Source organism: Natator depressus, chromosome 19 (assembly GCF_965152275.1).
Source record: "Natator depressus isolate rNatDep1 chromosome 19, rNatDep2.hap1, whole genome shotgun sequence".
Classification (NCBI taxonomy): Eukaryota; Metazoa; Chordata; order Testudines; family Cheloniidae; genus Natator; species Natator depressus.
In genome coordinates, this window is record NC_134252.1 from 8,911,498 (window position 1) to 8,937,467 (window position 25,970).

At 41.9% G+C, this 25,970-nt stretch overlaps 3 protein-coding genes across 3 annotated transcripts; 2 read left to right on the forward strand and 1 right to left on the reverse strand.

Moving 5' to 3' along the window:
* Positions 1–548: 548 nt before the first annotated feature.
* On the forward strand, positions 549–5,211 carry SYF2 (SYF2 pre-mRNA splicing factor). Its single transcript, XM_074934187.1, has 7 exons — positions 549–661; positions 1,008–1,118; positions 2,114–2,239; positions 2,698–2,815; positions 2,960–3,050; positions 3,414–3,512; positions 4,749–5,211. Exons 1-7 carry the CDS (start codon positions 626–628, stop codon positions 4,912–4,914), a joined length of 747 nt encoding a protein of 248 aa, XP_074790288.1. The 5' UTR covers positions 549–625; the 3' UTR covers positions 4,915–5,211.
* Positions 5,212–7,406: 2,195 nt separating this feature from the next.
* RSRP1 (arginine and serine rich protein 1) lies at positions 7,407–14,503 on the reverse strand. Its single transcript, XM_074934319.1, is given in 8 exon segments — positions 7,407–8,654; positions 8,656–8,683; positions 8,685–8,722; positions 9,313–9,396; positions 10,628–10,782; positions 11,162–11,761; positions 13,411–13,472; positions 14,171–14,503. Coding segments are annotated over 8 exon segments (1,158 nt in total). The 5' UTR covers positions 14,260–14,503; the 3' UTR covers positions 7,407–8,552.
* Positions 14,504–14,656: 153 nt separating this feature from the next.
* Positions 14,657–22,688, forward strand: TMEM50A (transmembrane protein 50A). The gene is made up of 7 exons (XM_074934324.1): positions 14,657–14,977; positions 16,265–16,376; positions 17,195–17,307; positions 18,071–18,138; positions 19,160–19,252; positions 21,191–21,251; positions 22,090–22,688. The coding sequence occupies exons 2-7, from the start codon at positions 16,284–16,286 to the stop codon at positions 22,133–22,135; spliced, it is 474 nt and encodes a 157-aa protein (XP_074790425.1). The 5' UTR covers positions 14,657–14,977; positions 16,265–16,283; the 3' UTR covers positions 22,136–22,688.
* Positions 22,689–25,970: the final 3,282 nt, after the last annotated feature.

Genomic DNA, 25,970 nt, shown 5'->3' on the forward strand with positions numbered 1-25,970 from the left:
TCAGCTGCCCATGCGAGCAAGACTCCATCTCTAATGGGCTGAAGCAGGAATTGCCACGTTCTGACCCTGACTCTCCCATTCACTTGCTGTGCGGCCTTGGACAAGTCTCCCAGGCCCAAACTTCCAAGCGTGGCCTGCGGTTCTGACGGCCGCCGTTGAGGTGCGCCCAGCTTCAAAGGGCAGCGCAGGGCACCATGGGATTGGATGGCCGTGGGTTTCCCCCGTACCTGTGGGGGGCTCTCCCTGGTTGGTCTGGGAGTTCCAGGGTCACCCCCTCCAACAGGGGACGGCTCTTCCAGCCACTATGAACACAATGGGAGGGATTCTCCCCGGCCCCCCTGTCCCTAGGCTCTTTCCTGCTCTGCCCCCTCCCCTTTTGTGTGTGTTGTCCTCCCTTCCCACCCCATCCCCTTCTCCCATCCCTGGCTTCAGTGCCTGCCCTTCTAGCCCCTGCCCCTGCTTCCTCCTGGCTGCAGAGGGCGCTCTGACCGAGGACAGGGGGCTCTAGAGTCTCACGCAGCCCTCGGCCGGGGCAGCAACGTCACTTCCTCCGTGGGCCGGATGCGACTTGAGAAAGCCGGAAGTCAAGCAGGGGCTGGCCGCTTGTATTGACTGCGTAGAGCGGATGGCGGCGGAGGGGGTTGGAGCCCCGCGCGGAGGGGTGAGGGGCCGGACAGCGCTTCCTAGGGGCGAGAGATCGAGAAGGCCGCTGGCGGGGGGGCCGAGGGGAGGCATCGCGCCTGGAGAGGGCGGATATCGCTGGGGATGGAGGCTGCTGTGGGTCAGGGGCTGTGTCAGGGGAATGAGTGGGATGGTGAGAGGGTAGGGTAGGGTAGGTATGGGATGGAGTATGGGGGTAGGTTGGAGGGCATGGGTGGGGGGGGGTGTGGAGGGAGACGGTGGAACTGTCTCTCTAATACCCTGGTTCAAAACATTGTGCCCTCCAGCCATGGAGTCAAGCCTCCCTTTTTAAAATAAAATCAAGTAATTCGCGTTTGACGTTCTAGGCCTCTTCTGCCAGCTCCGACGAAGAATCGGCGCCCACTGCAGCTGAGGAGCTGGCTGCCCAGAAGAGGGAGGAGAGGTTGAGGAAGTTCAGAGAGCTCCATATGAAAAGGGTAATACAGCCTGGGCTGCCAAATGGCCATGACGGTAGACCAGTCGTGCTCATAGCCGGGTTTTGTTTGCAGTTTGGGGTAACTGAGCCACAGGCTTCTTTTTGCAGCAATTATCTGAAGGTACCTTTAAAACCAAAAATGTAACAGGTCCTTAAAGTTCTAAATTAAAACCGGGGGTGGGATCCTAATCATCCCCATGCAAAATTCCGCAAACAAGAATAAATTCTAACATTTAATTCCTCTGAATTCTCACCTGGAAAATCATATACTGGGGGAGACAATAAGGTTTTTCTCAGGGTAGACAAAAATGCTTTTATCGGAGAAACTAAAACAGTTTTACAAAATGTTCTGAACGTTCCTTTTCTGTGTGCCAAGAAGGTCAATGGGACACTTATCTTGTCACTCTCTGTTACACAAAATTCATGGGGGGGGATGAAAGTAATGTCAAACTCCTCTAAAGTAATTGCATTAATTTAAATATCTTTAAATACCTTGTTTCAGAGTAGCAGCCGTGTTAGTCTGTATTCGCAAAAAGAAAAGGAGTACTTGTGGCACCTTAGAGACTAACCAATTTATTTGAGCATAAACTTTCGTGAGCTACAGCTCACTTCAGCGGATGCATCTGATGAAGTGAGCTGTAGCTCACGAAAGCTTATGCTCAAATAAATTGGTTAGTCTCTAAGGTGCCACAAGTACTCCTTTTCTTTTTAAATACCTTGTAACTGATACTTGCAATGCCCCATAACCCAAGCCTGACCCCAGATGTACAGTACCTTCCCTCTTAACTTGTGTAAATTTGATTTTAAACATTAACTTTATTTAAAAAAATTAATCTGTTTTTAATAACTGATGCTTTTGTGGGGGGCAGGGGAATATGAGAACCTGCTGCTGCAAGTGGGTGGACTCAATTATTTAATAGGCTTCTTCTGCTTTCTAACTTTTATGATTGTATATTGCCATTTTCTGTGAGTTCAGTGACAAACTTTTCTTCCTAGAATGAAGCTCGCAAGCTAAATCACCAGGAAGTTGTGGAAGAAGATAAAAGACTTAAGTTGCCGGCAAACTGGGAAGCAAAAAAGGCTCGACTGGAATGGGAACTGAAGGTTGAGGAAAAGAAGAAGGTATAATACGTGTAAATGTTGATTGCAATCGTAACCTTCCATTTTAGGACACTATCCTGCAAAGATTTTAACACTATGTGTTGTGAATAGTCGCATTGACTTCAGTACAACTACGAGTAGTGCATTATATTAAGCATGAGCATAAATCTCTGCAGGATCCAGAGTTTAGTTCCTCTGGGTAGGGACTGTGTCTTCTTGGATGTGTGTACAGTGCCTACCACAATAGGACTCTGATCCGAAATCAGGGTTTTTGAGAGCTACTGATATTGATATAGGTGTATATAAAAAATTTTTTAAATCATCAAGCATCAGACTGGGATCCTTGGTGAGATTGTCTGATATCAAATTTACAGTGTAAATAAAATTAGAAAAATATCTGTAATCTACTAAACTTGTTTAATTGTCTGCTGCTTTTTTGTTATGTTTTAAAATCTTAAGAATTGCTTGTATTTGTATAGGAATGTGCTGCTAAAGGAGAAGATTATGACCGGGTGAAGTTGTTAGAAATCAGTGCTGAGGATGCAGAAAGATGGGAAAGGAAAAAGAAGAGAAAAAATCCGGATCTAGGATTTTCAGGTAAGCAACTTAATTTTATTATTTTTTCAGGGCTTGGGTAGCGGGATACAAATTTTTAATCTTTTTCTTTTTCATATGTTTTCACTAAAACTTGAGCCACACAGAAAAGGTCTTCTGTTAATTGCAGTCCATTTTATTCTAAAGATTATGCAGCTGCTCAGTTGCGGCAGTATCAGAGGTTAACCAAGCAGATCAAACCTGACATGGAAAAATATGAAAAGCTAAGAGAAGAAAAGTAAGTTTTTTCTCTTTTTGGCAGACCCATGTTCTTTTTTTTTTAATGACATTACCTGTAAATATGAATTGTTTTGATGAACTAGTGTCTAAAATGGCTGAAAATTCTTTTCAATTCATGTAATTCAAACATATTTCATCTTATCTGTTCTTTTATGTGCATTGCAATACAAATGATTTTCTGTCAAGGTCCCATAACAGTCATATCCTGGGTGATGCTGTAGATGTGTAACTTGTAATATGCTAGTTCATGTTCTCTATCATGTCCCAGTTCTATTTTGATAAAACAGTTGTTACGTACAAAAAATTAGTAATTTGACAAATCAAAGTTTGTTTTTCTACTGTTTACCTCTTTCTCATTCAGCGGAGAAGAATTGTATCCAACAGCAAACAGTCTTCTTCATGGAACTCATGTACCATGTAAAGAAGGGGTTGATAGAATGGTTACAGATCTTGAAAAACAGTAAGTAATAAAATGGTCCTAATTATCTCAGACCATTGCATTCATAACACGTGGTGCTTTTACTATTTTGTTTGCTGTTGTGTGAGCATAACTTGTGGTGTCCGGTAACTTCTGCATAAAGACGTGTATTTAAGTATACAGTCAGTATAGCCTGCCCTATTTATGAATCTGTACACTAGTCTCTCTCCAGGATTTTTATGCACTTCTGTATGTATTGGGCATCTATTGTGCAGCAACACATTCTTCCATGCCTATTTTATTTTACATGTTGATTTTCATTAGGCACATCAGAAAGTATTTTGAAGCAAAATCCTGGCAACAGTCCGTAGCGATTTAGAAAATATCAGTGATGTCCAACGATCGTGTTTTAGAAGACTAAAAAGATAATGGAATGCCTTGGTATATTTATCCTAACATACATTTGTTCAATCATAATTAGTAGTCTTGCTTTAACTGTTCATGATGAATATGATGGGCATGGTCACTGGACATCAGATTCCAATAAAATGTAATGAAAATGTGTTTTCTCATCATAATGGGAACAAAAATTAGTGCTATTCCCCATCAACTTGTCTTCTCCTGTCATCTCTTAAGCATAGAAAAAAGCAGTATCCCCACTTATTTCCTTTAAAACTACAGCAACTTTAATATTCTCTGACAAAGTATCTAAAATTCATCTGAAGATACCCTCTAAAACAGGAAAAATTTGTTTTTTCACTTAATTATCCATTTTCTTGTGAGATTGACTGAAGTGTAGGCACTCTCCTCTTCATTTCACTTTAAGAACTACAATTTAAGCCTTAAATTTTTTCTGAGTACTTATGCTTTGATTTCACATTTTTGTGTGGGTATATAGCTTTCCAAGTGTAAAAATTCAAGGATAGGATATTCATGGCCCAATTCTGTTAGGTGCTTTAATGCCATCAACAATAGGAGTTGAGGGTGTTCAGCATCCTGCAGGATTAAGACCCAAAGGGGAAAAATTACATTTACAGGCGTAAGCAACATCTAACCCCTGTTCTGCTATTAACTGGCAGTTTCCAGTGGGAGCAAAACAGGCAAGTAATACAAATACCAATCATTTTCACAGAGGAAATACATCCAGCGGTGTATGTAATTTCCACTTAGTTTTAATATCGATGACTTTTACTGTAGATATAGGAGTGTATTCATTCTAAGAACTAAAAGTTGTTTATATTTTAGGGGTCTGAAAATGTTAATGTAATTCTCTTACAGAATTGAAAAACGTGAAAAATACAGTCGGCGACGTGCTTATAATGATGATGCGGATATTGATTACATTAATGAGAGAAATGCCAAATTCAATAAGAAGGCAGAAAGGTTCTATGGGAAATATACAGCAGAAATTAAACAGAACTTGGAGAGAGGAACAGCTGTCTAAACTTTCACATCCCAAGAGGCACAGTTCTACAAAGAAATTGTTCAGTATAAGCTTGGCATATTTTGCAGAAAGGCCTAAGAACTGTATCAACATGCTAATTGTGCAAATATAAACTTTGCCAGAGACTTTTAATATTAAAATGACAACTTGTGGAAGAGACTTTTTTTTTAAAAATCCAATAGTGGGTATTGCATAAATGCTTGAATGATAGTAGCTATCATAGCTATACATAGCTTGCCCTTCCAAAGGTGGCTGGTTTGTGTCAATTTAGCAAATGTCAAAGGGGTTGTTACTCAGATCATACCCTGCAGTTACAGAAATGCAGTTTTTGTTTTGATTGATTTTGTAAGTGGTTGTGACCATTAAAAAAAGTGAACTAAACAGAACTCCATGCCTGACATTTTTGGTGTTTCCTCTATGCTAGTGTGTGGGATCCTTCAAGGTCAAACTTAGCCTACCGTTTCTCTTTTTTGGGGGGGGAGGGCAGGAGAGAGTAAAAATCAGATTGAGATATCCTTAGTGTATAGCAAATATGTAACCTTGGATTTTGCTAGTCTTTTATGCAATAATTAAAATTGAGATGTTCCCAGTTTTCTTATGTCACATTGGGCAAGTTTCTTCTGTTGCAAATTTCCCTTTGTATAAGGGCAAAAAGAATACTGCCTCCCTTAAGCTCATTAGAATTGTATCTTCTCCCCTACCATGCTAGGATTAAAATGAGCAGGTGCTGTGTATATTAAAAAAAAGCTCTTTGGCTAGGCATAAACCTATACCAGCTCTGCAGGCTGCCAAAGCAGCAAGACTTCACATCCTCATGGGGGAGGTGGCTGTTTCTTTTGACTTGTTGGCTCAACAGAAGCAGAACTTGTCCAATTCCCCTTGGAAAGGGTTTGATGACAGGAGGGGAGGGTGGCTCTGGAGGTAAGACCATGTGTGCTCTGCAACAAGATATTGGAAATCTATGCTACTTGACATAGTGGCTGTTTCAGACAGAAAACTCATTTTTAAGTTTGTATTGTATGAAAGCAATTGTACAGTAATACTTTTGTTTCAACCATGCTGCAGGTTTAACCATTAGTTCAGGCCTGTCTCAGATGGTTAAACTGAGATGCTGCTGATTTACACTCACTGTTGTGTGGAACTGGACTTTGTTTCCACAAACTGCATCATTGCTCCACTGCTGCATAGTAGCATGTTTATAACAATCAGCCCACCCTGACAACCCTTTTTTCTGCCTTTTGTTTCTTTTCACTATTCTAGAGTGGTTGTCAAAAGCTGCTGACCAGTAAGTTTCCACATAAGGAAGAACCCTTAAAACTTGATGGTGACAGAATGTACACCTAAACAGAGGCTCCTGCTGTCTAAGTGTTGCTCTTGAGGTCTCATCGCTTCTTTTGGCAGCGAGAGCAGGCCCTGGGTACATCTACACCATGCTGCAGCATGGCCATGAGCCAAATTCAGAAAGCCAGTTGCTTTTGATTGCACTCCAAAAGGTTTACTTATTGCTGGATTTTGTGTTTCTCTCGTGTTTGGACCTTGACAAAAAACAGACTACCCCTGGTCTAAGGGGTGTGACTAGCAGTGTTCCCCAAACTGCTGCACTAAATCACTCTGCACAAACAATGGAGGTATGAATTTAAAGGTCCCTTTAAGTTCACATCTTGAGTGCTCACAGGGGGAATTACAGTTCAGCACTTTAGTGAGCACTAGAGTGTGGCTTAACAGCTGTATGAAGAACACTGCTCACCAGTACTATGCTGAAATCCCCCTGTGGACACTAAAGATATGAACTTTAAAAGTTGCCCCTGTGCAAACAATACAGACATGGTTACAGTGCAGCACTTTGGGGAGCACTACTATTCACACCCCTTTAGCTAGTGCTACAGTGTGGCCTAAACAAGCTTTTTTATTATTATTAAATGAAATGACTAGTTTTGCCTTCAGAGCAGTAGGTAAGCTGAACACCAAATGAACCTGCTTTTTGCCATTCACCTTACTACTTCACTTGTTTTAAAAAGCCAGACTGGAGGCCAAAAGGCATCATCACCTAGTCTAACCTAGAAAATATAACAGCCTGTATTAAGTTGCAATACTTTAAAGCAATGACTGATTTTGCCATTGTTCTACATTATGAATTGTTTTTATTTCTGTGGCTTCCACTGGTGGGAGGTACAATAGAGCTGCTCCTCCTACACCGTATGCAGAAGTTAAGTATTCTTTCTTCTGGCTACTCATTGTAGAATGTGAGTGAAGGCATCTTGTTTTGTTCCAAGATATTTCTTCCCCCAACCAAGACAACAGCAGTGGGATATTTCTCCTTGTAGAACACTAGTCTTTCCATAGCCTAAGCATTGGTCAGCCAAGGGAAAAGCAACAGACTACAGCTTGTTTGCACTGCCTAGATAAAGCAACAGCTACTATTAGGGTAGGGAAAGAGTACATGTTAAACCGTAAAAAAAAAAAATTCTACACCGAAGTTATTCAGTACAAGTTTTATTGTGCAAACCATTTACATGAATTCCAGTTTAGTAAGTCTCCCCCACCAAAACAATCCCAGTAAATGTTATGAAATACCCATAAGCTCTAGGAAATATTACTTAATCACGCACTTATCTTCAAGCAGTGGAAACTGAGAACTGCTGAGGGCATAAGGTGAAGTTACTGTACACTTTATACATCAATGCTTCAAGTGTCAAGCTGGCATGTGTAGATCACTGGTATAGGACCAGGACTGGAAACAAATTAGGATAATGTAAACTTCCTCTCAACTATCCTCACTGCTTTGAAGTCCAGGGGATCTGAGCAAGTTTTATGATTACCATTTTAGATTTTAGTGGTGGTGATTTAGTTTAAGGCTTGTTTTAAATACATCACCAACAAGAAGAACTGAGCTGAATTTAAGTGTCAGAATTTAAGAAGACCAAATAGAAAGCAACATATAGTAGAACTCTGTTTCCTTAAGATTAGCATGCATGACTGAGCCATAATTGAGCAAGGATTCCTGCATGGCAATCATACAATCCTAATGCAAACATCTGCACAGAGGTTTAAGAAAGCCTATTTCAGAGAATCACTCAGATTAGGATAGGCATTTAACATTTTCAACTTGAAATCAAGTTGCTCCAACATCTGAAGTCTATTGTTAGCATCCGATTGTTTCATATTTGCTCTTTAGTACTTCACCATTCACTTACAGCTAAATGTGCCAATTTACACCTACAGGCTCAGACTAGAAGCCAAGAGGACAACTTCACAGTTCAACTGAATTATTACATAGGGCCTTAAAGAACTTGCTACCATAGTTCAACCATTTGAAACAAGTACAAAACAGGTTTTAAACAAATCAATGCATTACAAATGTTCAGACCAGTGGCTGTTAAAGTAACACTGAGAAAAAGTTACCCACCTGTAATTTCTACTCCATTATAGTGACACACAAAAGTATTTACAAATATATACCTAAGATTCCCACTTGTAGTTTCTGGGCCATTGTGCTGTGTTTTCATATCTGGAAAAGAAATCTAACAGGTCAGAATTAACATCTTTAAATACTTATTTACAAAAATACTCAACCTGATAAGTAAGTAATGCATAATGCCAATAGTTCACAGGACAGTAAGTGAAAGGTGCTAACATGCTCAGAAGAGTGCACTTTTAGGTGAAAAGTTAAAAAATAAGCTGTTTTCCTCCTTCATAGGAGCCCATTGCCCATAAGGATTTCTCTTTGTATCTTCTTTTCCCCAAGGATACTGCTGTCTCTTTAACAGAGACTTGCTGGTTTCTGGAGTACTGGCTTTGCCATTGTGTCCTGGAAAAAGAATTTACTTTTTTTAAAGAATGAAATATGAGAAGTGTCCACAATTTTTACCTACAGCTTAAAAAAAAAAAACCACTATCTGTAGTTTATGAAAGCCAGATTTTTTAGAATGAATCCAGGAATACTGGAATCAGTACACACAGGTAAAGAAATTAGAAATAAAAAGCTTCACTGAAAGCTTGCATTTTTAATTTTAAATTGCCATAGCACAATTTGGTATTTATGAAGATGAGAATGGTGCTTGCTACATAATCCAGATTTAAAGAAGCCAAACTTGCTTTTCATTAACTTCTGATTACTTGAGTGACCAGCTGTACACATTGGAAGATCCACAACACTACAGCTCACAAATCTATTGCTTACTTCTAAGTGCTCTTGCCTCCAGAGAGCCTAAACTCAGTTACTATATATCCCTACACTGCACATTTCTCTTGAATCAACTAACTATATTATACATGGAGGGCTATTAAAGAGAGCAGTAAATTGAACCCAATTTAATTCCAAAGTTAGGAAGAATATACTACAAATGTGAAAGAATAAGTTGGAAATCAATATTTCCTATCTTAGAAATGTACACTTACATTAGGGCTGAAAGATAAGCCTTTCACTGCAGGAGATCTCTCAGTTCCACTTTTGGTTAAGTCTTCTGTTAGTCTTCTGGATTGCTACAGGAGAAGGCGCACAGTTTAAACAGGTTCTCACATTCTATGTGAATTAAGGAAACTCACTAGAGTATGTGAATATTCTAGTGTAAGTTTTGTCTCAACTATTTAGATCAATAGTGGCTTTAAACTGTAAAGCATAGAATGCACATACAGATCAGTGTTAAACTCAAATTGACAATTATATTGACAGAAATACTAAACATTTCCCAACTTACAACCTTATATCCATGCCCATGTTTTAGCTTTAACTAGGGAATTTATTGTAAGCATGGACTTCATAAAGTGAAATGGAACGTTATAGCAAGTTGTATATAAACTCTGCATATCCACCCTGCAGAGCTTTGGAGAAGGACAATAAACTTATCTGCAAATGATGCAGGCCTCTTCTTCTGTAATCTCTCAACATCTGGAATATATTACATACATTATGAAAGGGACACCTGTGCCATTTATTTAGTTGTCCAAGAAACCCTTACTAAGTTTACTTTCTTTAATTTTGAAATACAAGTTTGGTATAAGCTATTGCTATGTAGTTACTATTGTAGGTGTCCATCTGACCAGATGTAACAAACATTAAACAGCTTTCTAGTGCAAAACTAATTTGATAACCTGATTAAGTTCTCTCTTTTCCCTCCCCTAATTCACAGAAGCTAGAGCCCACAAGTTCCTTAATTACCACCAGATTTTCTTCATCAATGTCTGGAGACCATATTCATGATTTCTATAAGACAGAAATACAGCATGTAAAATGCATTTGGGGTCCGGGCATGGAATTTCTGGGAACAATTTGATGCATATGAAAAGACTATATGACAGTTATCAAGCACAGAGTTTAATCTTTACAAAAGCCTATTAAATAGGCTATGGCAAATAAGAGCCTAATTGTTTTCGGGCAAAAAACACATCAGCCAACATAACTGGCACTTCCCTATTAGGCTTGGAAATTCTCTCTCCTTCCTAATACCACTAGTGAAAAGTCTGTAGGCAAATCAGGAGAGCAACCAACTAAGATTCCAAGGTACTCTTCCAGCTTTAGCAGATCGACAAAGGTTTTTGGCATTTTGATAAGTTTAAAAACTTGGATGTTGTGTTTCATAATAAAATTAGTATACAAAAGTTTAAAGGTACTTCGCAATGAGAAATTAAGGCTAGCACAGCTTTTCATGCATCAGTAGTGTAGTTCTGAAAAAAGTTTACCTTTAAAATCAAGATTACTCCCGTTCATAATTACCTCAGTGGACTCAGCAGAATCTTCACTTCTGCATTTTCCACCATTTGTCTCTTTGGATAGGCTGTAGACTCTCAAGCTAGCTGGCAAGACTATGTTATCTGTTCCCAGGGCTTTTGCAGCATTAGCCTTTGCGATTTCTAAGAGTTCCCTCTTCTCTACATAAAAAAGAAGAAACATCTTCTGTATGGGTAATCATGGCATACTGACTAACCCAAAAATATAAACACTGAGTCCAGTGCAAAGTGAGTATACCTTGGAAAAACTATGTTCCCAAACTAGTTTAAATTTATGGAGATACCACCCACTTTAAATTGTAGTTTATAAAAATGGCAATCCCAAAATGAACATAAAACAGGGGTAAGCAATCCAAATCAGATTTCAGTTGAAGTTCTAGGACAGAACTACACCCCCAAGTTTTAAAATTCTCTATAAATCTAGCAATAGGAAAAGTCTACAAATAAGTCAGTCTTGAGTTCTATTCCTTCCCACCCATGTTCCAAAGCAGATATGCTGCTACTCGCAGAATGCAAATACCTTTTTCACTTAAGCGCAGAGGTGTTCCGCTTCGAGATCTTGTTCGTGATCTGCTTCTCCAACTTCTGTAAGCCTCAGGATATATGGTTCTCCCAAATCCATAGTATCTTCGTCCTCTTGATCGTGATCTGCTTCTTGAAAAAGCTCTTCTATAATATGGTCTTCCATGAGACCGGGACCTGCTGCGTGATCTATACCTTGGAGGAGAACGGTAGTATCTCCTATAGGTTCTAGGATGGTACCTTCCTCTGTACTGAAGGCTGCGTGATCTTGATCGACTTCTGGAATACGATCTTGAGTATCTTCTACACCTTCTGGAAACATTTCTTCTAGCTCGTGATCTTGATCTGCTTCGAGACCTGCTCCAACTCCTTGAGGAAGCTGAAGTGCTTGAACAAGATTGTGAACTACAAGATGATCTGCCCTGACTAGTTTTGGACTTGGAGCGAGCATCTCTCTCTTTTGGTGAGCTTAGAGTTAAATCATCCATGTAATTTGTCATATCCTCTGTCTTTTTGTTTGCCTGCCGTTTTTCTGTGAGAGTGCCTTTGGAGATTGTATCTGTTTTGACTGATGTTCTAGAACATCCAGTCTCGGTTCCTGTTCAGAAAAAAAACTGATTTAAGATTTCTTTGCCAACACAAACCAAGGCCAACTTGAAACTTGTGTCCACTATATTCACAAAACTTAGAATAACTACAAGTGAAAAGTTCAAGGCTATTTTGCAGTTTTACCTTCTGCCCTAGACAGTTTAATCTACTGCTTCAGCTTTCTCCCTTTAGTTAATTTCTCCCTGGCTTTATCACACATACTTCTCATAAATTAATAGTTTCAGAATGCGGCCAAAGTCTCTCTCAAAAGCATACTGCTAATATGCAGATATATTTGCATATGCAGACAATTACATGGCATTAAGGTTAATGAAGTGCAGATTTTCATTGTATGACTTGTACAGATGTTCCAACAAACTATTTTCAGTTTACAGGGGACCATTTTAAATTAAAGAAAAGCATTTCTGTTGCAAAATAGCCATTTCCTCTCAAAGAAAGTTGACTACAGTGAATTGTACTGCCATGAATGTAATGCCCGTGAACAGATCAATTTGTATGCAAATACCAGAAATTTTATAGTATTTGTAATTTTAAAATACTAAATATGAATGGCTAAGATGGCTGCCATTATATACCAGCAGCCATTTTAGTTCTACAGGTTTCAGAGTAGCAGCTGTGTTAGTGTGTATCCGCAAAAAGAAAAGGAGTACTTGTGGCACCTTAGAGACTAACAAATTTGAGCATAAGCTTTCGTGAGCTACAGCTCACTTCATCGGATGCATTTAGTGGAAAATACAGTGGGGAGATTTATATACACAGAGAATGTGAAACAATGGGTGTTATCATACACACTGTAAGGAGAGTGATCACTTAAGATGAGCTAATACCAGCGGGGGGACCTTTTGTAGTGATAATCAAGGTGGGCCATTTCCAGCAGTTGACAAGAACTTCGGGGGGGGGGGGGGGGGGGATAAACATGGGGAAATAGATTTACTTTGTGTAATGACCCATCCACTCCCAGCCTCTATTCATCTCTAGAGTTATTAAAATGGTACTGTATTCTAGGGAATAAATACTTCTCTATCTCCACCTTTCACATCCCCTCTTGGCTTTGCTATGACTGTGCCACCGTCTTCCGATTAAAGGAACTCCATTCAAGCCTGGCATTTGTATATAGTGTTCACTGAATACATAAGTTATCCAACAAATCTTCAGGCTTTCTCAAACACACTACTGATAAGCATGAAACCTTTAATGTCAGTTACATTTATTTCCTTTACTATTAATATAGAGATGAAAAATTCAGTTGGCATATCCCACCTTATCTTTAAATGCCAAGCTCACAAGTCCCAGAACAGCGCACACCTAAAACAGGAAGCCGAGCAATGACAGCTAAGCTCACTGTGCTGTCTACAGAGAACAGCATATCTTCAAGTACCAACAAATCTTCAGAATTGTGCAAAACACAGGCTCAGTCCACCTGCCAGGAAAGCTGACCTACTCCACTGCCGGACTTGAGTGCATCCATTGGCAGGGAGCAAGGTACCAGCGCTGTCCCTAACTGGGCACAGTCACTGTCGGTGAAACAACGGATGCTGGGGCGCAGAGAACAAAGGCATTAGGGACCCAGAAACAAGCCTAGCTAACTGCGAGATGAAAGGAGAGGATTTCCTGAAGACGTGGTCCATAGGCACTTACCGTTGGGGGCCGCGGGACTCCCCTGCTGCTCCTGGCTCCTGTGGGACACCACCTGGGGGCTCCTGCAAGAGACGCGAGCGTCAGCCAACACACGAACAATCGCCGCCCCGCCCCCCCCCCCCGACGCGAGCCGACCCCTCCTTCCCCCGCCACACACCCCCCCCCCCCGACCCGGCGCGAGCCGACCCCTCCTTCCCCCGCCACACACACACCCCCCCGACCGGGCGCGAGCCGACCCCTCCTTCCCCCGCCACACACACCCCCCCCCGACCCGGCGCGAGCCGACCCCTCCTTCCCCCGCCACACACACCCCCCCCCCGACCCGGCGCGAGCCGACCCCTCCTTCCCCCGCCACACACACCCCCCCCCCCGACCCGGCGCGAGCCGACCCCTCCTTCCCCCGCCACACACACCCCCCCCCCCGACCGGGCGCGAGCCGACCCCTCCTTCCCCCGCCACACACACCCCCCCCCCCGACCCGGCGCGAGCCGACCCCTCCTTCCCCCGCCACACACCCCCCCACCCCGACCGGGCGCGAGCCGACCCCTCCTTCCCCCGCCACACACCCCCCCCCCCGACCCGGCGCGAGCCGACCCCTCCTTCCCCCGCCACACACCCCCCCACCCCGACCGGGCGCGAGCCGACCCCTCCTTCCCCCGCCACACACACCCCCCCGACCCGGGGCGAGCCGACCCCTCCTTCCCCCATCACCACACCCCGGCACGAAAATCCCTTAGAGCCCCCCCCCCCGGCAACGCACCGGCTCCAGTTGGCCGGGTCTCCCGCACACGGACCCTGGGCCTGTGGCGGCGCCTGGGGGGACAGCCCTGCTCCATGGGTCACCGCCATAGCGGGGGGCAGAGAGAGGTCGCCGGACCGGCACAGCAGCCACCGAGCCGCCTCCCCCACACCGAGAGCTGGGCACCCGACCTGCTGTTAGCGCCGCGGCCTCCCCTCGCGGGGGGGGAGTGGGGAGGGGGCAGGAGCACAAGCCCGATCCGCTTGCGGCCGCCTCTCAACTCGGACAGAGCGCGAGCGAGCCGCTCGGGACCAGCCAGCGCGCGCGCCAGCTCCAACCGCAACTACCAGACTAAGCCGCACCGAGAACGTTCGAGAGCCGCCGCCACCCGGTTATGCAACCTGGAGAGTAGCGCGCACGCGCGAGCGAGACGAGCCCTTGGAAGGGCGGCCCCCCCCCCCCTCGACCCTTCTACCATATCCTGGGGGCGCATGCGCAAGAAACATCTTCCCTTCTCGTTGCTAGTTTTTACAGCGCATGCGCGGGATGGAGGACGGCGCAGCATATGTAGTTCCCGTTCCTCCTCCCGCTGAGTTTGTGATGGTCACACGCCTGAGAAGGGCTGGCGGGTGCGCATGCGCGGTGTGATGGCGATCCGTGAGACGTGACGTCTTTCTAGGCTCTCCTCCATCCGGGTCCCTAGGCCTCAGGTTGTTTGTTCGCTGCGTTGAGGGGGGCGGCGGCGGGTCTCCGCCGAGGGAGGAAAGAGCGCGCGCCCTGCCCGCCGCTCAGCCAACGGCTGCACCTTCTTCCTGCCCACGCGCTGGGGTAAGTGGGGCCCGCGGGCAGCCCCAGAGACACCCCTGCCCCCGGGGCTGGGCTGCGGGCCATGGCTGGGCGGGCAGCCAGGATGCTGATTGGGGGGTGCCCACAGGCTGCTTCCTCTCCATTGGCTGCCGGCCATTGACCGCTTGGGGGGAGAAGCCACTGGCCATTGTCAGTAGCCATTGGTTGCCCCAGGGGCCACGCGGCTGGCCATTGGCTCCCTGGGGGTTGTGCGTCACTGGCCTTCTCATCCTATTGGCTACCAGAGGGGCGCTGGCCATTGGTCATCCCCATGGAGCTAATGGTTGGCACACCAAGGTGGGCGGGGGGCCATATTATGTCCCCAGGCCCTGGCCTAGTGTACTGTCATCCATTGGCTGCATCAGGAGCTAGGCTGAGGGACCCTGGGGCAGCTGTCTGACACTGGCATGATTCTCTACATTAACTGGGGGAGGCGGGGGGAGGATTGCCATTGTGGCTCACAGCTTTGTGGCCGTGTGGGCCGAGGCCCTGTCACCTCTCCCCAGCTGTGCAGGGGAAGGTGAGGAGAGCCAGCAGGCCCTACCACAGCTGCAGAAGGATGGTGAGAGCATTGCCTACGCACAGCCCCGCCGCAGTTCCTAAAGCGATGGGCATCCACAGGATGCAGAAAGCTCCATGCTGCAGCCCATGCTTGGGAGGCATGTGTTTCCTGGGCAGTGAACAAAGGAAGCTGAAGCCCACTCATCACTTGGAAAAACATTGCTTGTCGCTGATAATCTAAAGTAATTGCTGATGATCTTCCCATCCAGTATCTAAGAACGTGTGGCAAGCCATGCCTCACTATCTTGGTGTGTCAGATCCCCTGTCTTCTATCAGTGCATGTTTGTATTAATAGATGATCTTCTGTCAATGGATAAGGACTAGGAATCCATGCTGAATATTGTCAGCTGTCTCTGATACTGTTGATTGTTAGGTTTTGTTAACCTGACCGCAAACCCTTGAGGGAGTAGACTGGTCTGCCTGATAGTGGTTTCATTCTTATCCCTCAGAAAGACCCTAGAGAGCAATTTTGGGCAATTGCTCTTTTGCCCTGAAGAGTTGCATTTTGTCTCCTGCCTTGTTCAGCTGTGCATAGTTCCATTGCCGTGGTTAGTGAGAAGACAGTTTTTGACATGCTGATGATTTCTAGCTTTTTTTAACAATCTTCATAATCTTTATAGCAACTCCATGTCACCTTGCACTTGTTTCATAGAAGTATGAGAAGATGCTCTTTGTGGGGGGAAAAATAAAAATTGCTTCATCTTCTAGTTTTTCAGAGAGCTGAAAAATGTCTGGATTTCTTGAGACCATGAGATGCTCAGAGTGTGTTGACTGGGGAGAAAAGCGCAATACAATTGCATCAGTTGCTGCTGGTGTGCTGGTGTGTATAACTAACCATTTTTATATTTTATATGTGCTGTTGGCCTGTACGCAATAAGTCAGTACTACACTGAAAATCACTGCTTGGGACACAAAAGGAACAACCTTTTAGGGCACATTGTGAATTTTATTACACACTGGCAGCTCATATTGGATATTGTGTGGTTGTCTTCAAAGTAAGTTATCCTGAAGAGGATTCGTTTACTTAAGAAAATGGTCTGCAGGACCAAATAATGTTACAGTCCTGTGAGGATCAATGCTAAAATTCAGTTTGGTCTAATCTACATATGTAAGACCATTTTATATCACCATCAGACAGTATAAAACACAATTTTTCGGTAGTTCTTGGTACTGTAGAAAGCCCTACTGTAGAAAGCTGATCAGTTAGCACATTTATGCCATATCACAATTTGCCTGGTCTTCAGTCACTCCCGTGTCACACTTCATCCTTTATTCTACCCCATGCAAGGAACTTCTGGTGCACCACAAAGCTAGTTTACAGCAGGGCTTTAAGTGAATTACAATGACGTTCTTTAAAAGTATAGACTAGCTGATATATCAGACTACTCCACGTTTTTAAGAGGTTGTTGTAAAATGATCTTTCTATTGAAATTGTAAGCATGTGCTACTTCAGTTTTTTTAGTTTCTTCCAGTTTAGTGCTGCATGTATAACAAGACGATCCCCACTGACTTTAATGAAAACTAAATTGGCCCCATATCGTTTTCATATAGAGTACTAATGTTAATTTTTGCTAGACAACGTTGTAATGATATTGCACTTAATCATGTCTGTATTTTAAGTTGTTGTATTTTAAATAGTTTTTTACAGGCTGGTGGATTATCATAGATGCAGCTGTTAAATATCCTCAGATGGAAGACTTCAACCATTCATACCATGCTTGTGGAGTTATAGCCACTATTGCATTCCTAATGTAGGTGTGATTTCTTTACCAATACAACCAACATACTTTATAGAACTTAGAATCACAGAATATCAGGGTTGGAAGGGACCTCAAGAGGTCATCTAGTCCAACCTCCTGCTCAAAGCAGGACCAATCCCCAATTTTTTCCCCAGATCCCTAAATAGCCCCCTCAGAGATTGAACTCACAACCCTGGGTTTAGCAGGCCAATGCTCAAACCACTGAGCTATCCCTCCCCCCCCCCCCCCCTGAAAGGAAAGTTAATTTTTTTTTTTTAAGTGCAGACTTTTATTCTAAACTTCCACAGTCCTATTTTATAGTCATAGGGCTATGTTCAGCAGTTAAATGAACATTATTTCTGCTATGTTGAAGGGTGAGAGGTTGTTATGGACTACAGTGGGGTATTTTATAGCCATTTCAAGAGAGTTAGGTCACAAATCAGCATTGAGAACTACACAGATATAAATTTACACATAGGAAGACCCCCATATTCACATGGGACCCTGTTGACCTCTTTTTAAATTGTATGGCTGTTTTTAATTGTGTAGATTTAATTATTCGTCATATTTTGAAAAATGCTTTAATTTTTTTTTTCAAATTTGAGCTGCTAAATTAATTATCCCTCCTTTTCAGAGCAACAGTTGGAGAAAATATTTATAGAGTAATAAGATGTCACCATTTTTGTACATGAAAATAGAAGAAATTACTCGAAATGTGAATTTCCTGTATAGTTTCACCTGTATTTGTCAATTGGATTCTGTTTTATTCATGCAGGATCAATGCAGTATCCAATGGACAAGTCCGTGGTGACAGTTACAGTGAAGGCTGTCTTGGGCAAACAGGTAAAAATGTTATAAATTGTATTATAAATAGAGCTATAGCTGTATAGTCTGTCCTACAGTACAATGCATTGATGTAGTTTAATTTATAATGTGAATATAAAAGTGTGACATTTGTATGTTTCCTGTTGTGCTACTGCTAAGCATTTTTACCAGGTGTAAACTTCAGTGAACTTATTTTTTCAGATGTGTGAGAACAACTAGCCTTTTTACACGATCCTGTTAAATCAGACCTCTTGGTTTCCACAACTGGTTTTGCCTGTCACTCACATAATTGTATCTTTACCACACAATTTGCAAGAATGGTAATAGTGTTTGGTTTCATTCTTCTGCCAGCTGATACAATCCAATAATCATTTATAACCAAACAGTAATTATTTTGGCTCTTGTGTACAAGTTAATAATTGGCTGTTCTCTTTTCCAAATGGTCACTGTCTAACTCTGACTCCTGCCACCTAAGACTTTAGTGCAAGTTTACGTGGCATCCAAATTAAAATACTCTCGATGCCATAAACAGCTCTTCTAACATTCTGTATATACTTTGTGAGTGAATTTCACCCATTGTAGAGGATAAGCACAAGGCCCTGACACCACTGACCAAATATTTCCTGTGGAAGGGAGCACAGCACAGCACTCATATGGCCTCTGTGTGATTCCATTGGTAGTCTGCAGGGAGAATATCATTACATCGCCAATCCTGGGTAACTAGGATCTCTCTGTCACAAAGCCTGTTCGGTCAGGTTGTACACTGGTGGGAGTATCTTGCTATTAGAGTTTAGTTTAGAGATGAGATTTTTATGGATAATGTTAATAGCTCTTTGAAATGTCATTGGTAATAATTTATGCTATCTCATGCATGAGAGCAGATAAAATTGGTGCCTGCAATCTCTCCTTTAATATGGATTTAAGATGTATATTGTACACAATACTAGTCCCAGTCTTGAAAGATGTGGTATATTGTATAAAGTGTTTTGAAACAAGAGCAGATTGAAAGTGACATAATATATATATGTGTATTTTTAAGGTGCCCGCATCTGGCTGTTCATTGGTTTTATGATGGCTTTTGGATCTCTGATTGCTTCCATGTGGATCCTCTTTGGAGGCTATGTTGTTAAAGGTAAGATACAATACAGATCTTATCATCCTGTTTTGATGGTTTACTGTAATAATGTTTTAAATGGATATTGAATGACTGAGTGAGTGACTGCTTTCTGGATCAGCTCCAAGAAGGTCTATTTTTTAAATATTTTTGGTGCCCTAATCAGACTAATTGGAACAGGCCCCATCCCATACTATCGGTACTTTATCCTCTTTCTGGCTTCTCTTTTCCTGTCCTCCTCCTTATCATCCATTTTTCTTTCAGTATTTATCCTGTTCTGTTTTTTCTCTTGTCTAAATTCCTTTTTCCTCCAGCAACTCTATTTCTCTTCCTTTTTCACTCAACTTTTTCCCAATGGTAATATTTTAGGAGATAACCTTTTCAAAGAGTCAGTTCCAATTTTTTTTTTAAAGTGTATGTTACTGTTAATCTGTCTTCTGTGTCATTAAGCCTTCAGTTGGCATCATTAAGGACTGAGGATGTGTCTACAAAGGAAGTTATACTGGTGTATCATGCTGGTATAACTCCCTGTGTGGACTCTCTTATTTCGGTGTAAGACTTGCTTTTTCAAGTATAGCTTAAACCACTTCCAGAGTGACATAAATGAAACTAGAAAAAGGCACTCTTATGCCAGAATAGGTGTGTCCACACATGAAGTTATATCGGTATAACTATGGTCATTCTAAATTTACACTTTACTTGATATAACTTCTCATGTAGAGAAGCCTGGAGAAACCTGAGGGAACTGGAAAATCATACTGTTTGGGTCTTATATGGAAAAAAGATCATTATATAAAATATAAACAGATAAAACCATGAGCCAGTTCCAGGCAGGAATAGCAGAGGTGAGGGTAATTCCAAACTTCACCATCACAGTAGTTATAGAGGAACAACAGGTGAGTGATATTCTGTTAAAAGTGAACCTTTACATTCTCTTCTCTGGTATTAGTCACCCATCTGCTCCATGAATCATTTAGGCTGGGATTTCCGAAGGAGCCTAGGGGAGTTAGTTAATCAACTTCCTTAAGCATGTTTGAAAACTCAGCCTTAAGCTATAAGACCATTCCTAACTATTTTGGTTCTGTTGTGTATTTCTGTATATTGTACTGACTTATTCCTCTAAGGTACTTGAGGCAGGGACAGTGTTATTTGTTCAGCACAGTGCCATTTTTTTATGCCACTGTATACATTTAAGGTGTGTTATAGTCAGTTGATGATAGTCCCATGGGATCATTCCATTTGTGATACATGTTTTGGTCTAGAAAGTGAGGTACATCTGAGCTGGTAAACTAAATGTTTTTTCTGAACAAAAGGCTATTGTATATCTTGTGTGAAGTTTCCAGTGGGTTGGACCTTATGCTTTCTCTTCTGTTGCACGCAACTGACAGATGGTGGGTGGAGGTTCATCATGTTAGCAAAGATAGAAATGGATATACTGAGACAAACTTCCATCTAATGTCATGAGATAATAGCAAACCTGCCTAAATGAAACTGCAATGACAATGCCCTAAAGACCACACTGTGCACAGTTGGCTTGGATATGGAATCCTGTTCATCCTACTGCTATTAAAGTTATACAATATTTTCTACACTGTTTTTTTTTTTTTTCCAACTATTTTGCCAGGTATTTGCAATGTTAACTGCAGCATTATAATTTTGCAGTCCTTATTAATTTTCCCCCAAGTAGATTTCTTTTCCTGTTAGTTTGCATCATCTAGTGTGTATTAGTGTTCAGTTCTGATTAGTGCTTTCCTATCAAACTCCACTGGTTCTTTAAAGTTATTTGACAAAACCTAATCCAAGTCTTTCCAAACATGCTTTTCCTGCACTGAACTGATACTCTTTGTGAACATGATACTGGAGTTGAGTGTGTCTGAAATATCAGAGAGAAACAGGATTTTGTTGAGAAAATAAGAGTTCTGAAAACGTAATGGAAATTCTCTTTTCCTTTGTCAGAAAAACCACTAGTGTATCCAGGAATAGCTGTTTTTTTCCAGAATGCATTTATCTTTTTTGGGTAAGCCTGTTTTCCTTTGTTTATCCTTCTAAACGAGTGGTTTTCAAACTGTGGTACGTGAGAACAATCCTGTAATGGTGGACAACACATTCTATTTAGCAACCTAATCGATTTATAATCTTTCAATTAAAACTGCAGCTACATTGGTATACATTTCCGTTCTGTTGTGTGACTCAGAATCAGAGGTTTTCAAACCAGGGCGCGCAGGAACGTTTGGGAGGGTGAGCGCTGATGCCATCCCCATGCAGTGGGAGTGGAGGTGGCACTCCCTTCCTGAGCCTGCCGCCACTCTCCCCCCTGAAAGTTCCTCTGCATCCCACAGTTTGAAAATCTAGAAGCTGTTGCTAAATGGAGGGCAGAAATCGGGGGCAGGGAGGAGAGAGTGACGTGACCCCATATGCACCCCATCCCTCACGTGCCGCCTATCTCACATGGAGGTATTCAGTAAACTAATTATTTGGAAAGGGGTATGCAGCCTAAAAAGTTTGAAAACCACTGCTCTAAACTAAATCTAGTTAGTTTTAATGGCTGACATTGAACATTAGATGTAAAATTCATCTATTCATGATTCCCTGTTACTGTTATTTCTAAGACAACCTCCACCCTCAAATCTTTTAATGATACACATGTGGACAAACCTCCAGTGAAGTCAGGGATCTGCCCATATGGATCTGCTTGGAGGATCAGAATCAAAATTTACTGACGATAGAAGTCTTTTATCTGACATTTTATCTCCCAAAACCGGGAATTCTGAGCCTGCTTCCTTTGAAGTTGATGGCCCTTGTATTCTTTACAATAAGCTTATGTGTTTATTCCTGTTTGTTTTATTTTTAAACAGAGGGCTGGTCTTTAAATTTGGCCGAACTGAAGACTTGTGGCAGTGAATGTGTCTGCAGAAGTGAGTCAAGCTCTGATTTTTTTACTGCACACACCTGTGTTTTGGGTTTTTTTTTAATTATTTTGTAAATTCTAGCTCTTGAATTATTTCTGAGGATAAAAACTAAAATCATGAGGCAATAAAATTTCCATTTTCTGTTCTGTTTAAAATAACTTTTTTAGTCTTCTTAGATGTGGATTTTGTGTTCTATTGTACTTGACTGAAATGTAAAACTAATAGGGAAAGTGTAACAATGGAAGACACTCTTGTGGTATGTTTGCTATAGAGGAATAATGGGTGTATTTAACCAAGTGTTCTGCACTGTATCTGAGGTCTAAAACTGCAATTAAAAGTACTCTTCAACAATTTTAATACTTATTTATTACAATATGGTATACCTGTATCTGATACTGAACAATATAAACATATCCTGGATTTCAGAACCCGTGTGGCACTTTTTCACAATGTATATTACACTGCCTCGTTGTTTTTATATGAAAATACTGGACTAGTCATACTGAGACTGTTCAAAAATTTACAATAAAAATAGTTATTGCTGAAGAGTTCATAGAGATGCACATTATTCTAGCAGCAGTACTTTCTGTGCTCTTATAGTTAATATTGATACTTGCTTTTTAAGTCCTCGTGTTAAACAGGAGCTGGACCAATAAGTGCGGGGGCGGGGTGGGGGTCAAGGTCATTTCTGAAAAATCAGAATGTCTTTGGGATAGGGAAAGAAGAGAGTGAGTGAGTGACTCCATATCCAGGTGGTTAGGACAGGCACCTCAGACTGGAGAGACCTAAGTTTAAGTCCCTGTTCCTCTGACTATTTATTTATAAAAAGTGCAACAGTTCCAACAGGAGAGACTTGCCCCAGGATATCGCTATCCAGGGGCTTGGCCAGGGTATTCTCCTTATAGGTGGGAGAGACGAGTTCAAATCCCTGCTCCACCTAAGGGGGAAATGAACCTGCATCTCTGACATTCCAGGTTAGTATCCTAATACTTGGGCAAGTTATAGGGGAGGCAGCTACCACCTCCTCAAATTTTCTTTTGGCCAAAACTATTTATTTGGCAAATTTGTGCCAAATTCACAAATAGTTTCAGGGCTACAAACTGCATTTTTTTTTGGCAAATAAACTATTTGTCTGAAATTTTGCCTAGCACTATTAAATGATGCATAACTAGTCCATGAAACACAATATAAGATGCAATTTACAATGCAAGGAAGTAGAGTAAAATGCCTAATAGCACTCTCAAACACAATAGCTCTTCAAACAGCCCAAGCACATCCTTCAGGGGGAGGTTTGTCAAGCAGCAGGGAACCCATTATCTGACCCAATTCTTGCTTTATGGTCCCCTTAGGTTGTGGAGGTGTTTCTGAATCCTTCTGGTGCCCTCATATGTTGTTTAAGGCTCCACCATCCCTGTCTACCCTCAGCTACTTTTGGGGTTTTTTGTCTGTTAGGTAGCATAAATTCTCCCTTTAAGTATTGTTTGATCAAGGGATTCTAGTGGTTGGTCCTATGACATGTTCCTCCAGCTGCCCAGGGGCAGGCCTGCAGTGGCAAATGCTGTGGCTTGATTTTTACCACCTATACCAGATACTTCCATCTTTCTTTCTATATAATTCTGGGATAACAGGTTGTTGAACTTTGTGATGAATCTCAGCATTTGTTATAAATTCATTCTATTTAATACCTAGTATTTCCTGAGTCAAAGGCATTTAGACATCTGCCTATAGCTCTGGTGGTTTTCTAGCTTTCACATACATATGTGAAGTTGAAAATAACATTTCAGTTGAATATTCACGTTGTTGGATCTTTAATCATAAATTTTTTTGATGACCAAATCGTGTTTAAATTGGTAAATGTACATGCTGCCTTGCCAGTTTGAGTCTTCGTTCCTTCTGGATATATGCATGATACTCTCAAGGTATGTGAACTGACTCACCTCTTGTATTCCTTTGCCTTCTAATGTAATGCCTGAGTTTGGAGTCTTTTGCAGCTCAACTGACATGCAGTATCAGCAAAATCAAATTCTTCTAGTGTACTGCTATAGACAGGCATCACGTGGTATAATACTTTTTCCTCATAATTACAATGCCAAACAAAGGGGAGAGAATGCATTCTTGTTTAACATGAGTGTTTGTTAAACCATTCACTCAAGTCTGCATTTACTTCAACTGGCCAGACCGTACCTTGACGATGTTATTTTTGTTGGCATACCATTGACCCTGGAACATTGTGAAGTGTAATCAGGATGGAGGCCGTCAAATGCTTTGGGCTATTAGTATTCACGTATTCTTAATCCACTATCCATAAACCAAACAGAATCAATGCCCCAAGGAATAACTGAGAAATATTGATCTAGTGCAGTATGAGGTTGAAGAGGAGGGAGGCTGGAAGAAATAGGCAACACTAACAGGCTTTCAAGGAAAGAAACTGCCACGTTTTTCTGTATCGTGCAAAAGGAAGCCTTAACAGTTCTCCATCCACTAACAAAGTTGTGCTCAGTTAAGTTATTCCATATAGGGCATCTTGAGTAAGTGTGTATATAGTTCTCTCCCCTAACTCTACTGTACAAAGACTGTTAATTTGTCACTAAGCTAACTTCTCATGGCAGTTCCTCAATACCTTCTATGGCTCCTAATATCTATTAGAAGCACTGATAGAATTAAATGCCCTGTCTGTAGAGGTCAAAGTCTGTTAACCTTAATTCCCTCAGAGATGAGAAACACCTATAAAGGGATTTAGTTTATAATCCAAATGTAATCAAGAATAAAGATTATCATTGAAATGGTGAACTAATATATTGTAAGAAAATAACTGCTTGATCTTACACTCTAAGGGCTCTTTAAAAGCTTTGGTTATTGAACAATTAAAGACAACAGGCCAAGTTTTAAAATTCATGTAGCTGTAGTAGGATGAATTTGGCCACTTTGTATTTTCCACAGTTCCTAAATTCTCCTCCAGTTGTGTGAGCTCTGTTTTCTCTCCTGTCCACCAGAAGCATATACATATGGGGGAACTAGCTGAGCCCTCTGCATAAATCAGGACAGGGCAGTCTGAAGTAATTTTGGCTTGAATGTGCCTTTAGCTGGGGTTGTGCAAAATCCTTTGAGGGCTAGGCTGCAAATTTTGCCTATTTCCCCCCACTTACTGCTGTGGCCCATATGTTACCTTGTGCGGTACAGAACTAGCTTAAGTGATTCCTCCCAGGACTTACTGCATAGCAGAAGCCACTTAAGAAATGGCTCCTCTTTCTTTCAAGCATCTCCTGCAGATTCCCTGGGAAGGAGCTGGAGAATTCTGCCTCCAACTGATGAACCATTTCTGTGGTCCTGGGACAGTCAATACAAACTGGATGAGCAGTACTGACTGGGGCATAGCTGTAAGTAGAATGCAGCCCGTAGCTCTCTGGTGATGCTTTCTCTACTCCTGGAACAGTGGACCACATGTAGGACTTTTATTCCGTAACTACTCGTGGCTCAAGTGATAATGCGTGTGGATATACGAGCAGCCCTTTTCCCTTCAGTGTTTAAGGTTAGGACTATTGATTGAGCAATGGTGAAAGACATCTGAAAAATCTGGGTTAGGGTAAGGTGTGAAGTAACATTTTAAAGTGTCCCTTTAAAAAAAATTAATACTGACTGCACCAGGTGCAACACACTGCTGGAAAATTAAAAACAGACTGCACTTAAACTGGACTCCTGCAATGCTGTTAGTAGGAGGGAAATAAGTAGAAGTATAACTGAGATGAGGCAACTATAATGGTTATAATCTATACATACGCTTTGTTCTATACTAAGCTTCCTGGACTTAAGTAATTGCATAGACTCAG

Excerpts from the sequence above, each read along its gene's own strand:
- TMEM50A (XM_074934324.1), top strand. The coding sequence starts at position 16,284 with ATGTCTGGATTTCTTGAGACCATGAGATGCTCAGAGTGTGTTGACTGG. Across the intron at positions 16,377-17,194 it reads CAGTTGCTGCTGGTGTGCTG|TTTTTTACAGGCTGGTGGAT; the intron begins GTGTGTATAACT and ends TATTTTAAATAG. Across the intron at positions 19,253-21,190 it reads TGGAGGCTATGTTGTTAAAG|AAAAACCACTAGTGTATCCA; the intron begins GTAAGATACAAT and ends TTCCTTTGTCAG.
- SYF2 (XM_074934187.1), top strand. The coding sequence starts at position 626 with ATGGCGGCGGAGGGGGTTGGAGCCCCGCGCGGAGGG. Across the intron at positions 2,240-2,697 it reads AGGTTGAGGAAAAGAAGAAG|GAATGTGCTGCTAAAGGAGA; the intron begins GTATAATACGTG and ends GTATTTGTATAG. Across the intron at positions 3,513-4,748 it reads GTTACAGATCTTGAAAAACA|AATTGAAAAACGTGAAAAAT; the intron begins GTAAGTAATAAA and ends ATTCTCTTACAG.